The following is a 14,979-nucleotide window of genomic DNA, read 5'->3' on the forward strand; positions in this document are numbered from 1 at the left end:
ATGGTCCGAATCAGAAAGGTATCATCACATAAATCTCTGGGAGATGAGGGCAGCCTTTCTGCCCCTCAAAAAGTTCCACCAGGTCCTGGTGAGGCACTCCGTGGTGTTGATGAGCGACAAAACCACGGTTTTAGCTTATCTAAGCAAACAGGGCGGTACCATTTCGCAGTAGTTGTGCCATCTTGCAGTAGAGATACTCAGATGGGCAGAAGACAACTCGGGGACTCCATCAGCTAGCTTCATTGCGGGCAAGCGGAACGTGCTAGCAGACAAGCTGAGGAGAGTGACTCAGATAGTTGGTACCAAGTGGTCTTTGAATCCTTTGATAGTTAACAAAGTCCTGACTTTGTGGGATTCCCTGACTGTGGATCTGTTCGCAACGGCCCTGAATTTCCGGCTCCCATTGTACTGCTCCCCAGTCCTGGATCCCCAAGCTCTTTGGCAAGATGCTTTCTAACAACAGTGGATAAACCTGGACGCTTACGCGTTTCCCCGTTCTGTCTGATAAGAAAAGTCCTCAACCAGGTACGAGCAAGCAACAGCTTGCAAATGACCCTCATAGCTCCGCTATGGCATCACACCGAATGGTTCCCGGACCTTCTGCATCTCCTCACGGAGATCCCTAGGGAGCTTCCTCCACAGTACGACCTCCTCAAACAACCACATGCCAACATCTTCCACAAAGCCGTAGCTTCGCTTCGACTTCATGCCTGGAGACTATCCAGCACCTCACACAGAGAGGCTTTTCGCAACCGGTTGTGAAAAGAATGGCTGGACACCTCAGGAGATCCACAGAGGCAGTCTACCAGGTGAAGTGGTCAGTTTTCTGTGGTTGGTGTTGTGGAAGGGGTCTCTCTCCCCTCAATGCTTCTGTTCCAACTATAGCGGAGTTTCTTGTATACCTTCAGGAAGAAATGCTTCTCTCAGTCTCGGCAGTCAAAGGCTACCGCTCGGTCTTGAGTCTCGCCTTTAGACTGAAAGGAGTCGATATTTCCTCCTCGTTGGAACTTTTATTTGCTCATATGCAGTTACGAGCTTACTTGTCTCCAGGCAGAGCTAAGACATCCCTCTTGGAACGTGGTTCGGGTCCTCAGGTCTCTGAAGGGCTTCCCCTATGAACCACTACGCCAGGCCTCCGATCGCCACCTCACGTGGAAGACGGTGTTCCTGCTTGCTCTGGCTAAGGCCAAGAGAGTCGGCGAATATCATGGTCTATCTGCTGATGTCTCCCACTCTAGGAGATGAGGGGAAGTAATCCTCAAGTACGTCCCTGAGTTTGTAACTAAGACTCAAAATCCTGGTGTGCCGGACTCCAGGTTCGGCCCATTTCGGATAGAGAGTCTTCGTTCTGTAACCGAAGATCCAGACCAACTGTTACTATGTCCAGTAAGGAGTCTGAGGTGTTACTTAAGAAGAACAGCAAAAGCACTTTTTGTCAGCACGGGCAAGGTCAAGAGGAGGGTCACGAGGAATACTATTTCTGGAGAGGGAGGTCTCAACCTTCCGGACTCACCAGTGGTAGCTTATACACCCCCCCCCTGGAACCCCCCCAAGCGGCGGCGCGAGCCCTAAACCACGCCCCCTTGGGCGGAGTTACCAGGGACGAGCGGGTTGACTCGGCAATGGAAGCCACATTTCTGAAGTTGACTTCGGCACAGAACGTTCTCCTCTTTTTCCCTCCCGCTGCTCCCAACATTTGCTGATTTTCATTATCCTGCACTCAGCAACCAGAGTAATATCTCAGCCCACGGCTTAATTATGTCTTGGCAAATTCTTACCTCCGCGGAGGTGCATCGGCTTAGTGAAGACTCCAGCGGAGAGGAGAACGTAATCAGTAACGAAAAACGCACACAATCGACTGCAGATAGTGACATGCCTTCTAATTCTGATATCGTAAATACTGTATGTTACTACAACAGAATCAAACTCTTATGCAAATCATCCAGAAAAGGTAAGGTTTTAAATTCTGTTTACAACGAAAACGTCATATGGAAAGCAGCTGATTTAGACTAATGACGTCACAAATGCAAATGGCGGCCCCCATACGTAAGCTTGTTATGATTTGAATGCTTAGAGCAGGCACTTCCGAACATAGCGTAAGTAGCTTAAGCAAAGCATGTGCATGATTACTACACGATTAATCGGTATAAACAAACTAAATACTCCAATTTTTATATATTACAAAATTATAATTAAGCACACAAAACAAATTGCTTGCCTGACACATTAAAAGCACGCGCTTAATAGGCAGTAGGCTGGACCACAGGTAAGTTTGAGCTTACATTTCTCGCTTTAAACCTATCGACACTAGCCTAGGCCCTGGGGGGCTATCTGATAAGGGTTACATATGAGGCAGGTCTAGTTTATTAATAATAACAGATTTAAACTTATCATTCACTTAAATATGGCACTGAATTAACCTAAGAGGGCTATTTGAGTCGTGAACCCCATTGCCTGACTTCAGCCTTCTAGGTCCACTGCTGTCCATATTTACTATACCTGTTGAACAAAATTTCAATTATTCTATGGTAAATAAATCACTGATATTAAACATTCATCTCGGCAGAAGTGGTTCACCTGCTAAGAAGAATGAGGCTCCCCCTCCTACTAAGCGCTCAAGACGATCACCTGAATTACCTGAAAGTGCAAATTTAGACCTCTTTTCCTTTTATAATAATGGAGACGAAAGTGATTACGAAGAGTTCAACCTTCTTACCTTCAATAAACCCATTCCTTCATATATTTCCACCAATTTCAAAGCTGAACCATCTTTTCATAGAGAAGGGAAAATTCAATTGAATAATTCACTAGTAGCATTAACTTTCAGTGAAGGCCATAGTGATAACCGGGATAAATTCTTTGTTAGTAGTCAAAATAAGGAGTTCTCAGACTTTTTTAAATTAATTAATACTCCAAAGTTGAATTTCTGGCCTGAAGGTAAGGTATTTGATGACAGTTATAAGAGAAAATTTTTTTATGACATTGAAAATATTAAAATGAGTATTTCTGCCTTTCAAGGGCATGCAGCACTGGCACACATTGTATACCCCTCCAAAGTAAATGACATTGATTTTTCGTCCAAAATTATTATTGGTCCCCTAAGGAGGAGCATAGACCTCATACAAAATTTGATAAGAAATTTCAGAAGCAGAGCACTTCCTAGATACCTCAAGGAAGAAGTAAGAGATCTTATAATCAAAGCAGACATTAAAGAAGTTTGGAATTTAACTGAAGACCAAAAATCAGCCATTGCTGCCTGCTTTCACAAAGGTCCCCTCCTCAGAGGAGGGGCAGCAAACTTCAGGGGTAGGAAATTCAACTTCGGGGGCAGATTTCAGGGAAGAAGGTTCAGTTTCCTCAAAGGTAACCCTAACTTTAGATTCAAGTCTCAGCCGCTTAGAAGAGGTAATAGGCGAGGTGGGTACAGGGGGGGGAGGTCACAAAATGGACAAGCTAATAGTTCAGGAGCCAGAGAAAAGAAAGACCCTAGAAATTGAGCCATGCTCCGCACCAGTTCAAAGAGAAATTTTTTCAGCACCAGTATTCTATGCACCAGTTGATAACGATGTTTACTCTGCACCAGTTAATAATGAGCTTTGCTCAGCACCAGTTAATGAGCTTTGCTCAGCACCAGTTAATTACGAGCTTTGCTCAGCACCAGTGGTTAATGAGCTTCGCTCAGCACCAGATAATAACGAGCTTTGCTCCGCACCAGACCATCATGACATTGGGCCAAATGCTATAAATCAAGATAGAAGTAAAGAGACCTCGCCTTTGGCCTCAAAACCAATGAATAACTCCTCCCAGAGCCCCCCAGAGAATAGGATAGGTAAGTCATTATTGATGAATATTGATAGTTGGAGAAAGCTTCCTAATGCCTCTTTTGCTTGTAAAATTATCAATGAAGGGGTGAGAATTCCGTTTAATAATAAACTTAAAGCCCAGAGGTCATTAAAAAGAACAGGTAAAGATAGATTTTATTCAATTAACAAGCGTAAAATATTGGAAAGTGAATGTGACAGACTGCTAAAACTAGGTGTCATAGAGCAGATCCCCAGAACTTCCTTTTACTACTCCAACCACATATTTTATAAATTCAAACCAGATGGAACAGTACGACTAATCTTTGACATGAAAGTGCTCAACACCATGATTAAAAAAACCTTCTTTTACCATGCTCAAGGCCAATACTATATTTCCCTATCTACATCTAAACTCTTGGGCCTGCAAACTAGATTTAAAAGATGCTTATTGGCACATTCCATTACATGCAAGTAGCCAGAAATTTCTAACCTTCAAACTAGGTAAAAGGAAGTTCAAATGGACTGTGATACCCTTTGGACTAAAGACAGCACCTTATATTTTTTCAAAAATAATGTACACAGTGATCAAGTATATTAGAACTTCATATAACATCTTAATATTCAACTATCTTGATGACATTCTCATATTAGCAAAAGATTATGTAAAATGTAAAAATCACATTCAGCTAGTCATTAAGATCTTGTCAGACTTAGGATGGAATATCTCACTTAAAAAATCTACAATTGAACGGACTCAAAGAATTGAATTTTTAGGAGTGCATTACAATATGATTAAGAAAACTATGAATCCCAGTGGGAAAAACATAGAGAAGTGTGTCGAATTGGCCAAAGCTTTCTCCAACTCTGTTAAATCCGACCTGCATTCCTATCAAATGTTAATCGGAGCTTTAAATTTTAGTGCATCCTATACAAGCTTGGGAAGATTCCATCTTAAATATCTCCACAGGTACCACAGTTATTTTAATTCAGGGTACAAAATCATTCCCCACACCTTCAAAAAATACCTAAAGCCATGGGAACAGAGACAAATGTACAGAGAGATTAACATTCCAAAACCACAGATAGATGCAGAACTTTTCACTGACGCTTCCAACCAGGGTTGGGGAGGTGCATTAGTAATAGCGGGTAATATGCTCTCAATAAATGGAACTTGGACAAATGAAGAATCCTCCCTTCACATCAATGTAAGAGAGTTATTAGCTTGCTTCTATTCTTTGGAACACTTCATCACAAGGTTATACAACAAGGTAGTCTTAATACATGTTGATTCAAAGGTTACTAATTGTTGGATAAAGAAACAGGGTAGTATCAGAAACAAGTTAGCCCATGAACTAGTCAGGAAAATACTTAGTACCATGAAGGATCACAACATACAGATAAATTCCAGATGGATCAGGGGAGTAAGTAACACCATCGCAGACTCACTTTCCAGGGACCTGGGTTCCATTCACACAGAAACTTCCCTCAGTGACAGTCTATTCTCCTTAATCTGCTCTGACTTCAATTTCACCCCAGAAATAGATCTGTTCTCAAATGGCTTCAATACTAAGTGCAAAAAGTTTTGTTCATCTCTTCCAAATCAAAAAGCCATCAGCAATAATGCACTTACGATTAGCTGGAAGGGATCAACACCCCTCTATGCCTTTCCACCAGGATTCTTACTACACAAAGTAGCTTTTAAAATCAATAAAGAATGCAATAATAATATGCTTTTCTGCATATATTGTGAAGATCGAAGACTACCAGATAGTTCTCAAGGATTGTATCTCACCCTCAGCAAAGCTCCAATCAACTTTGATCGCCTTCAAAATTTAAAGGATCAGCTCCCTAACGTCTTTCCTCCTGAGGTTTGTTCCAAAATTGCTGTCAGCTTGAGGGACAGCTCCTTGCACAAGTATGAAAACCTATACAACATTTTTAAAAGTTTCATTCACAAGGAGTATGGAAGAGACAACAAATTTCCCCTGTTAGCAATTATTTTATTTTTCAATCACCTTATAGACAAGGGTCTGTCTTACAACACCCTGAAGAGCTACAGAGCAGCTTTAGGTCCTATCTTGTCAGGCTATTTCCCAGGTTACTGTCTTGCAGAGGACAAATATGTCAAAGCAATGATATCGGGTGTTAATAGAAGGAAACCTAGAAATTCTCACCAGTTCCCTGGCTGGGATCTAGACAAAGTAATTTCATTTCTCAACACCACGAAAGATAACTCTACCTTACTACTGACACAGAAAACCTTGTTCCTAGTAGCCTTAGCTTGCCCTTTAAGAGCTAATCAATTTAACAATCTCAGCATTTCCAGGAGCACCTTCACCCCAGAACACATTGTCTTACGGAACCACCCTTCCTTCATGGCCAAAAACCAAAAGAACAACTACACGCCAATAGAGATCAGCTTTAGGAAGCTTCCTAACAGACCAAAAATATGTCCAGTCAGACAATTGAACTTCTATTTGGAATACACCAACAAAGTCTGTATGGAAAGAAACATAGACAGGAAAGACCACATATGGCTAGATGAACACTTCAAGATAATGTCTCTACAAAAAATGAGACAACTTTTTAGGGAGTGCATTTTCAGAGCCGACCCAAATGCAACTAAACAGTCAACGAATTTTCACTCTATAAGGGGGCAAGCTTCATCAAGACTGCTATACAATGGAGTATCGATACAAGAAATCATGTCCAGAATGAATTGGAGAAGCGACTCTGTCTTCAGCTCTTACTATGCTCTCCTCGGCTTACAGGGAGCTTTCGATGCTGTGGTCGCTGGACTTCATCTTCAAGCCCCCTGAAGCATCTGCCTAGCTACCACTGGTGAGTCCGGAAGGTTGAGACCTCCCTCTCCAGAACTGTAAGTTTACTTGTGAACGAAGGTTCTGGAGTGGGAGGTGAGACCTTCCGGACTCAAAGTCTGGTTCACCCTCCAACCCTTCCCCCGTGAGCCGAGGAGACCATGTACAGTACTTAGGAGGGAATATTCTAACAACTTCATAATTCAACAGAGTAGGCTATATACAAGAACACACACATACAATCACTATTATTCCACAGAAAACAAACTAACTGGAATCTTTCAATATTCATATCAACCAAGAGAGCACAAGAAGATTGAATTTACTAGTAAAAAGACCTTTATGTCCAACAATTTGCACCTTCACAGTAATTCCTTCATAACTTGCACTACCAAGGTAAGCTCAACCACTTCTGTGTTATTTTTTGTTCTATTACAACTTCCAAAATGTGACTTCCATTGCCGAGTCAACCCGCTCGTCCCTGGTAACTCCGCCCAAGGGGGCGTGGTTTAGGGCTCGCGCCGCTGCTTGGGGGGGTGTATAAGCTACCACTGGTGAGTCCGGAAGGTCTCACCTCCCACTCCAGAACCTTCGTTCACAAGTAAACTTACAGTTCCTCTTGGATAAGGAAAGTAATCGAATACGCTCTATATCCAGATCCTCCTCTGTCCAACCGACCCAGAGCTCATGACGTCATAGGCATTGCAACATCTCTGGCGTTCAAGAAAAATCTTTCTGTGGCACAGGTAATGCAAGCGGGCGTGTGGAAGCGTCAGACGACCTTCACAGCCCACTACCTGGAAGACTTAACCCACAGGAACATGGAAACCTTCTCCATTGGTCCTGTGGTGGCCGCCCAACAAGGTTCCTTGCTGGACAAATAGCAGAGGGTTGAGGGCTGAGGTTACCCGGGTTAGTCTGGGGTGAATGAAAAGATTGTCTGGCTCCCTTCTTTCTTTCTCCTTCTCACCCCCTGGGGAAACAGCTCCGCAAGACCGAAGCATAGCTGACCTCACCCCTCTGCAGGTAAGATTCATTTCCCTTGTGCATCCTGAGTATGAATAAATACTTTGTTACGTCACCAATACCTCGTGAGGGAGGGTATTGGATATGTCTTAGAACTCGTGCTTATCCTTGTAACTACTTGGACTTTAGCGAGGGTAGGGTTCTTACTAATTAGATCAAAGATCAATTAGAGGGAACCCCGAGTCATGACCAAGGCCAGTTGGTAGAACTTCCTCCTATGAGTAAGTTGCCCTATAAATAGCGAAGGTTTGTATCTGTGATGGAACAAATAACAAATTTGGAAATAATTTTTATTTTTCCTAACATACAAACCTGGAGCTATTTATACAAATTGGCCCGCCACCCTGTCCCCCTAGAAGTCCTGCCAGAAAACAAAGGTGGTTACTCAACTGACAGGTGTGAGTGAGCGTAGTAGCTAGTCTACCCCAACCCCCTCCCGCTAACTAGCGGATGGGGTAATTATCCCTCACTAAAATTGTCTTGGCTGGTTTTCAGCGTTGCCGACAGTAATACACTATAAATAGCTCCAGGTTTGTATGTTAGGAAAAATACAAATTATTTCCAAATTTGTTATATTAGGAGATAATTTGTATTTTTCCTGATAAGAGAAACCTTTAGCTATTTATAAAAACTTACCCACCAACCCTATCCCATTGAAGTCTTACCTCCAAGCATAGTGAGCTAAATCACAGGTGTGTGAGTGGGAGCGGTAGCAAGCTACCCCCCTACACCCGCTAACTAGCTTAATGGGTTGTTAACCCCTGCTAAATTTTAATAGCTCATCCTTTCAGCTTCGCCGAAAGTAATACCGCCAATAAATAGCTAAAGGTTTGTATTTTTAGGAAAAATACAAATTATCTCCGAATTTTTCATTTTCCTCAACTAATACAAACCTGTAGTTATTTATATAAATTGGCCCGCCATCACCTGTCCCCCCAGTAAGTCCTGCCTGCAATCAAAAAGTGATGTAGTTTACAGCTGTGAGAGTATATATAGGTGGCTGGGTACCCCCCAGCAGCCACCCCCTGCCTACTCACTCAAGTGGTTAGGCAGGGCTGCCACTTTGCACTTTTAGTCTAATGGCTACCTTCTGGCTATGCCAAAAGATAATCCACATAAGTAACTACAGGTTTGTATTAGTTAGTGAAAAACACAAATTACCTCTTGATTTGTCATATTACTTTAAAAATTTGTGATCCTACAAAGAGGACAAAACTCCTCCAGTCAAGTAGTACAGGATATTGTAGGAAGAATTATTTATGTTGGAAGATTCACTGTAGAACAAAACATTGATCAGTAATACCACCCAATTTAAATTGTCAGTACTTTACTTAGTCATTTTAACCTTACTTTCAGGGTAAGTTTGGTAATTTCAGCTCTTATAAAAGATTTAACATAAGTATCTTTTAGATTTCTTACCCTTAGTGTGGTATACTTTAATTTTCAGTGTTTGACCAACGTCGCCATTATGCCATGCGATTAGAGCTTACTGAGCATGGGATTGTGTGGCGAAGACCGAAATACATCCCATCTTGGACACCCACAAAGTCAGAAGACCTTGAACCTTGTGCAGAGCCTGACCCATCAAACCCTCCTCTCAAGCTTTTGCCAGCTGAAGATGCATATAGGGAGTAAGATGATCAGTGTTTATTTTTTATGATGACAGTTTTATCACTGAAATATTGTTTGTTCTGACACAAATGCAAACCTTTGTCCTTTACATAAGAAATAACAGCAAAGCAGAAAAAGACGGCAGTTAAAACTTTTATAACGAGGTGTAAACAGGTAGCATTAATTACTGGCTGGAAGCAAGGAAGCTCCTCTGCTTGCTCACTAAGCAGTCACATTAATAGCCGCCATCAGTGGGAATAGACATTCTTCCATTGGCAGGATATTTTTGGTATTGGGTATTTGCTTTCCAGCCCTTTTTCTTCTTTACTCTTCAGCACTTGTTTCCTCTACAGTAATGACACTAGCAGCTTCTTGGGACGTTATTACAAGAGTACAGTACTGTACATGGAAACCTGATAAAAGATAACATAGAATCAGAAGAATAAACTTGAGTGTGGTTAACAAGTGAACATGCACACCCCTGTAGAGGAGACATGCTTAATACTAGCATACAGTATCTCTTACACGCCTTCCTATGGGATGTGCACCCCTCCAAAGTATCCCTGTGTTGATGAGCAACACGACTCTTAACACACCTGAGCATGCTAGCTCTTCAGAGCATGTGCATGTCTTTTTCACACATGCTGGCATGGCTGCACATGCCTGAACGTGTGCGTGAGGTAACTAACCTGCCCTTTACTAGACCCCTGGTGTGCAGTCAGCTCCTTACAGGTTTAGACAAATGCTCCCCACCATTACGTGCATCACCCTTAAGTGCCATGTAAGATCCAAGACATGCCCCTACAGTGAGCATGTCTAGAATGGAGTGCAAGTTTGAATTTTCGTTGAGAAGAGACCACGCCTGGAATTTCGGGCTTGCTAGATTATACAGGTAATTATTATTAATTTTCAATTATGAAAATTCCATATTAGAAAGTAACATCTTATCAAGATCTTTCGTTTTCCTTTCCAGTATTAATTTTTCTGCTGCATCAAGTACAGTAGTACCATGCCACTCATGCTGCTGCAATTTTCTTTCATACAACTTTCTCAGCTCTTGCTTTACTGTCTAATATGTCTCCAAGATATCAGAAAGGCTTTTTAAGATCCGATTATCTGTCACAACAGTGTACAGTACTCAACTCTTTGTCCTCCATTTTTCCTCTTGTATATTCCAGTCATCTAAAATATTCTCCACTATGTAGATTTTGTAATTCAGAGAAGCTCTGTGATACCATTTGTTACATTCAAAATTTAGGTCTTCTGCTTCCTCCATTTTATTATGGTAAACGCCAAAGGTGCCTGTAGCTGGCTGACCCGTGATGAAATCCAATTGGTTTTAACACCTAATACAAACCCTTTTGCTCTTTACTATGGATATTAATTTAGTGAAAGCTGAAACAAGGTAAAATACATTATAGAGAATTATCACTGCCCACTGCTAATTAGCGGGGTAGCGGCAGGTAGACCAGCTACCCTGCTCACACAAATACACCGGTGAAATGTTACTTTTTATTTTGGCTCATTAACCCATTACATAAACTGGTGGTTGACTTTAATTCTTTTTCAAAGAGTGGTCATCCTCCCAGTGGGAGCTGTTCCGTGGATGGCAGGAGGAGGAGTCTTGGCCTCTTGCTCCGTCGTCTTCTTCCCTCCACGTTGTCTTTACTCGTTCAGCCTCCTCCCGAGAACAAATGAGTAGAACAATGACCAACTGACCCCTGGACAACTTTTTTGGTGTGGACACTGTTGGAGAAGCCGGCCAAGTTTCTCCTGTCATTCTAGTTCAGGTCTCCTCGTCCAAGGAATGCCTTATAAGGGGGCTACGGTTAGATGCACAGCAGGAGCCCATATCTACCTCCTCAGAGGTTTACCACAGTCTTCCTTTCCGAGACTCTGGATGTAATGCACCGATAGAGCTTCCATGCCTTTAGCTGCAGCTCTCTCTGCATCTTGAGAGTGCTACGGTTAGAGGCACAGCAGGAGCATGCACACCTGCCTCCCCCGGTTGACCATGGTCTTCCCCATTGAGATTCTAGAGTTAATGCCCCGATAGAGTTCTCATGCCCTTAACTGCAGCACTTTTGCATCTGCTCATTACCCTTTGTTCCTGCTGGTCCAGCGTATGAATGAGAGCAGTTGCTATTACCCCTCCGGGTTACCAGTTGGGCAGTCTTCTCAAGGAGAACTCGAAACTAGCTACAATCAGGTTTCACAATTTGCAGCTTACAATGTGTGCCCCAGCCTGAGCCTGCTCAAAATTTTGTGGGTTTGTAAAGCATGGAGCATGTAGGCACAACTAGTCTTGAGAGTATTACCCCTTCAGTGTCATTGCCACAGATGGTGATGCCTGCTGTCCACTTGCAGTCACCGCCTCTCACATCGCCGAGTCTTGTAGGCTATAAACCCTTCGGGGTTATTGCCACAGATGGTGATTCCTGCCGATCGCTTGTGCCTGCCAACTCTCCCCGGGCACAACAAAGCTAATGAAGTTTTGTGAGGCTAGACCCTTTGAGTCCCCCGCCTCCGGCTTTTCTCTCCCTATGGGGAAGAGCCTGTTTTTCCTGCCTTGCGTCAGCGCAGAGAAAAGTCTTTCTCAGCCTTCCTCGCCACCATACAAGCTCGCGCCTCCTCTTAGGCACATGCTAGACAACTCTGGGAATGCTGGCAAGTGTACGTGTTCTTTTCATGCTTGGGTTAACAAACCCTTTCATGCAAGAGAGTGAACCCAGACACTACGTGCCGACGTGGATCTGGGAGACTTCCTCTAACCTATTTATGCAAGAGACCAAACCCACACACTGAGCAAGGTGAGCGGTCGAGTTCCTCTCACTGACAAGGGTCTGCTTGAGTCCTGGCGAATAACTGTACCCTATTTATATTCATGAGAGCCCACCCAGACACTAAGTCGTAGCGAGGTGCCTGAGGAGTGTGAGGTTATTGCTGCAAATTGGGAGGCCTATCAACTGCTTCCAGCCACTGCATGCCACCATTGTTCCCCTAGGGCACACCTCACAGGCATATTTCTGTAGGGTTATTGGCGCGTATGGGGATTCCTGCCGACTGCTTCTGGCCACCGCATGCCACCATTACACATAATCCTGCAGGATTATTGCAGCAGATGGCAATGCCAGCCATCCGCTTGTTGTTGCCGCATCCCATCATTGAGTATCGAAAAACAATGAGTCTCGGGAAACATAATCCTTTATAGTTATGATCTCAGACGTCTCCTCCCCACAGGATAGAGAGCTCTTAGGAGCACTCAGATGATGTTGGCCTCTGACCCTTTGCAGTCTCTACCTCATCCCAAAATTCCCTCAGGGCACAACAGTCTCATGAGACATAACCCTACGAGGTTATTGTCTCAAACCTTTACTCACAATGGTATAAAATCAGCTCGTGCTCACAGTACATTTATGAACGATAGCAAACAAATATTTGCGGGCTCGTTGACAACTCGCTTAGATTTCAGTCACTCAGCGAGTTCACACTTCTCACTGGCTAGAACTATTTTTGGCAGAATTTGAGTAATTCTTTATATCTTTTTCTTTCAGGTGTACAGTATTTGCTTTCATCAAGGATGCCGCCCTTCATGCGGAATTTCCAGGAGTACTGGCCAAGACCTATGGTACTTTTATTAGTGCTCTTGATGTGGATCCTCTTCAGTTGTGTCGTCGTTGCCAAGGGCATGCTTGCTTTCAAGTTTCCTCTTGTAATGATTGTTAGGCGTGGCCATCCTCCCAGGGGGAGAAGTATGGCAGGAGAAAGAAGCAGCAGCTTATCATGGATTCTTCACCTTCAAGGTCATCCAGTACTCTTACGTCTGACTCTTCTCCTTTGGCTTCCTCTGGGGACCAGCTGAGTAAAATTAGTGACCCTTTAACTATAGGATAAGCCCTGGGACAGGGAAGTCCATCCATTTCTCTTAGTGAAAGGGCAGGGCCTCCTCCTCAGGGGGTTACTCTTAGTTTAAGAGGTCTGATACTGTATGCTGTCTCCCTCCTTGGGTGTCTAAGGTTCCCCTTCGGAGGAGAAGCTTAAGCTATTCTTCACTTAAAGAAACCCTTCAGAGATCATTGCCCCACCAGCATCTGTCCAGGAGTTTCCAGTCATCGCCCTGTCACCTGCAGAGGATGAACTTGGTCCTGCCTCTCTGGAGTCTCTGCCCTGTCCTTTTATAGACATGTTATATGTTCAGCAAGTGGATTACCCTCGCCATTCTATGAGCTCGCTTCCTGCTGAGCATCGCTTTTTTGAGCATGCTCAGTGGGGTGCTGCACTACCTTGGCGCAATCCTTTCCTCTCCAGAGGAGGATCCTTGTCCTACCCTTCAGAGGAGGTCTCTCTCGTCTTTAAAGGATGACTTACCACCCAGATTACCTTTTCTTAGAACTTCATTTTCCAGATCTAAGCCTTCGCACACCTTTTGACAATGAGCTTCTTCAACGAGTGCTTCCCCACATCTCCCTGTCTCGTTTTAGACCTTCCTCGCCTAACAGTTCCAAACTAGCTTCTTCTTTGATCTTTTCTGTAGACTAGGGTCCTGCTTCTCACTTTTTGCACGCTCAGTCCAGCGCCTCGCTTAATCCTGTGTCTCAGATGCAGATCTTAATCTTCCCTTTCTTCTCTAGGATGCTCTCTCTCTCTCTCCTAGTCTTGCACGTCATAAGCGAATGTCTTATAGACATGCTTTGAGATGCTCTTCATCTCCTAGCCGACCTTTTTATCGTTGAGTTTCGTCACACCAAGCCTCACCTGTAAGAATTTCTCTTATAAGGACATGTTGCCTCGGTTTCCTTCGGTAAAGAAAGGCTCCTCTAGGCATTCTGCTTTGCCCCAAGTGCTCGTGCTCAGTGTCTAAGCGATCCTTTGATTTTGCCATCTTAGAGGATAACGTTCGTTCACCTCGCAATAGTCGGCAACATTCCTAGTGGAATCACTACAAGCATTTGCCAACAGAGCGTGGTGCTAACATATCTCTCGTTTGTGCCAGTCACAAGGATCGTCCTCAACAGTGATTTTCCGTATCTTCCTTAAGGCGCTGTCTGTCAGATCACCACGAGCGCTCGTTACCTGTTTTCTGCAAACGCTCATTGCCGGAAGAGCTAAGTCAGGGTAAAAGGGCCCTTCTAGTGCTGCTTCTCTTGACAGACCAGATTGGCCACTCTCTGGGCAAGTAAAGCATATGCCTGCAGAACATTCAAGATACCCATTGGAGGCTCATCCTAGACTTGCCTGAGGGGACCGATTGCCACCACACTCAAATTTGAGGGCTTCAAGTAGGGAGGATCCCGCTTCTTCTGTTTCATCATCCATCATTGTCCCCATTAAGTTATGTTGTAAGAAGTATAACAAAGGCAGGATCTCTGCTGTATCCCCAAGGGTAACACCTGGGTCAGAACCCACAGAGGTTCTTTTTTGCCTATTGAGGTCTCATTGGTAGAGGATTATTGTCCCTCTCCACTTTAGTTTTCAACAGAACATCTGCCTCCAGCAAAAGAGAGGAGGGTTGATATTCATCTAGAGAGCCACCCTCCAGATGAAAGTGCATCAGTAGTCTGGAGGACAATGTCTAGCTATCTCTCTTTCTTCTTTTCATTGGGTTAAGAAAGAAAGCAAGGACTCTTAAGACTGCTCGCAAGGTTGCATGTCCTGGATTCGAGACTTTCCAGCCACCTTCACGTTGTAATGATCACAAACTAGGATATATCAGCTCACCC

The 14,979-nt window shown here is 43.7% G+C and overlaps 1 protein-coding gene across 2 annotated transcripts in view; it reads left to right on the forward strand.

Annotated features, from left to right (window-relative positions):
• bonsai (28S ribosomal protein S15, mitochondrial) overlaps nt 1–14,979 on the forward strand; it is a 131,866-nt gene that overhangs the window by 91,171 nt on the left and 25,716 nt on the right. For both annotated transcript variants that reach the window (XM_068392178.1, XM_068392177.1), the window contains exon 2: nt 9,096–9,279. In XM_068392178.1, coding sequence (XP_068248279.1) covers nt 9,122–9,279 — 158 coding nt within the window. In that variant the 5' untranslated portion in view covers nt 9,096–9,121. The remainder of the gene's footprint in view (nt 1–9,095; nt 9,280–14,979) is intronic.

Source organism: Palaemon carinicauda, chromosome 18 (genome assembly GCF_036898095.1).
Source record: "Palaemon carinicauda isolate YSFRI2023 chromosome 18, ASM3689809v2, whole genome shotgun sequence".
Taxonomy (NCBI): domain Eukaryota; kingdom Metazoa; phylum Arthropoda; class Malacostraca; order Decapoda; family Palaemonidae; genus Palaemon; species Palaemon carinicauda.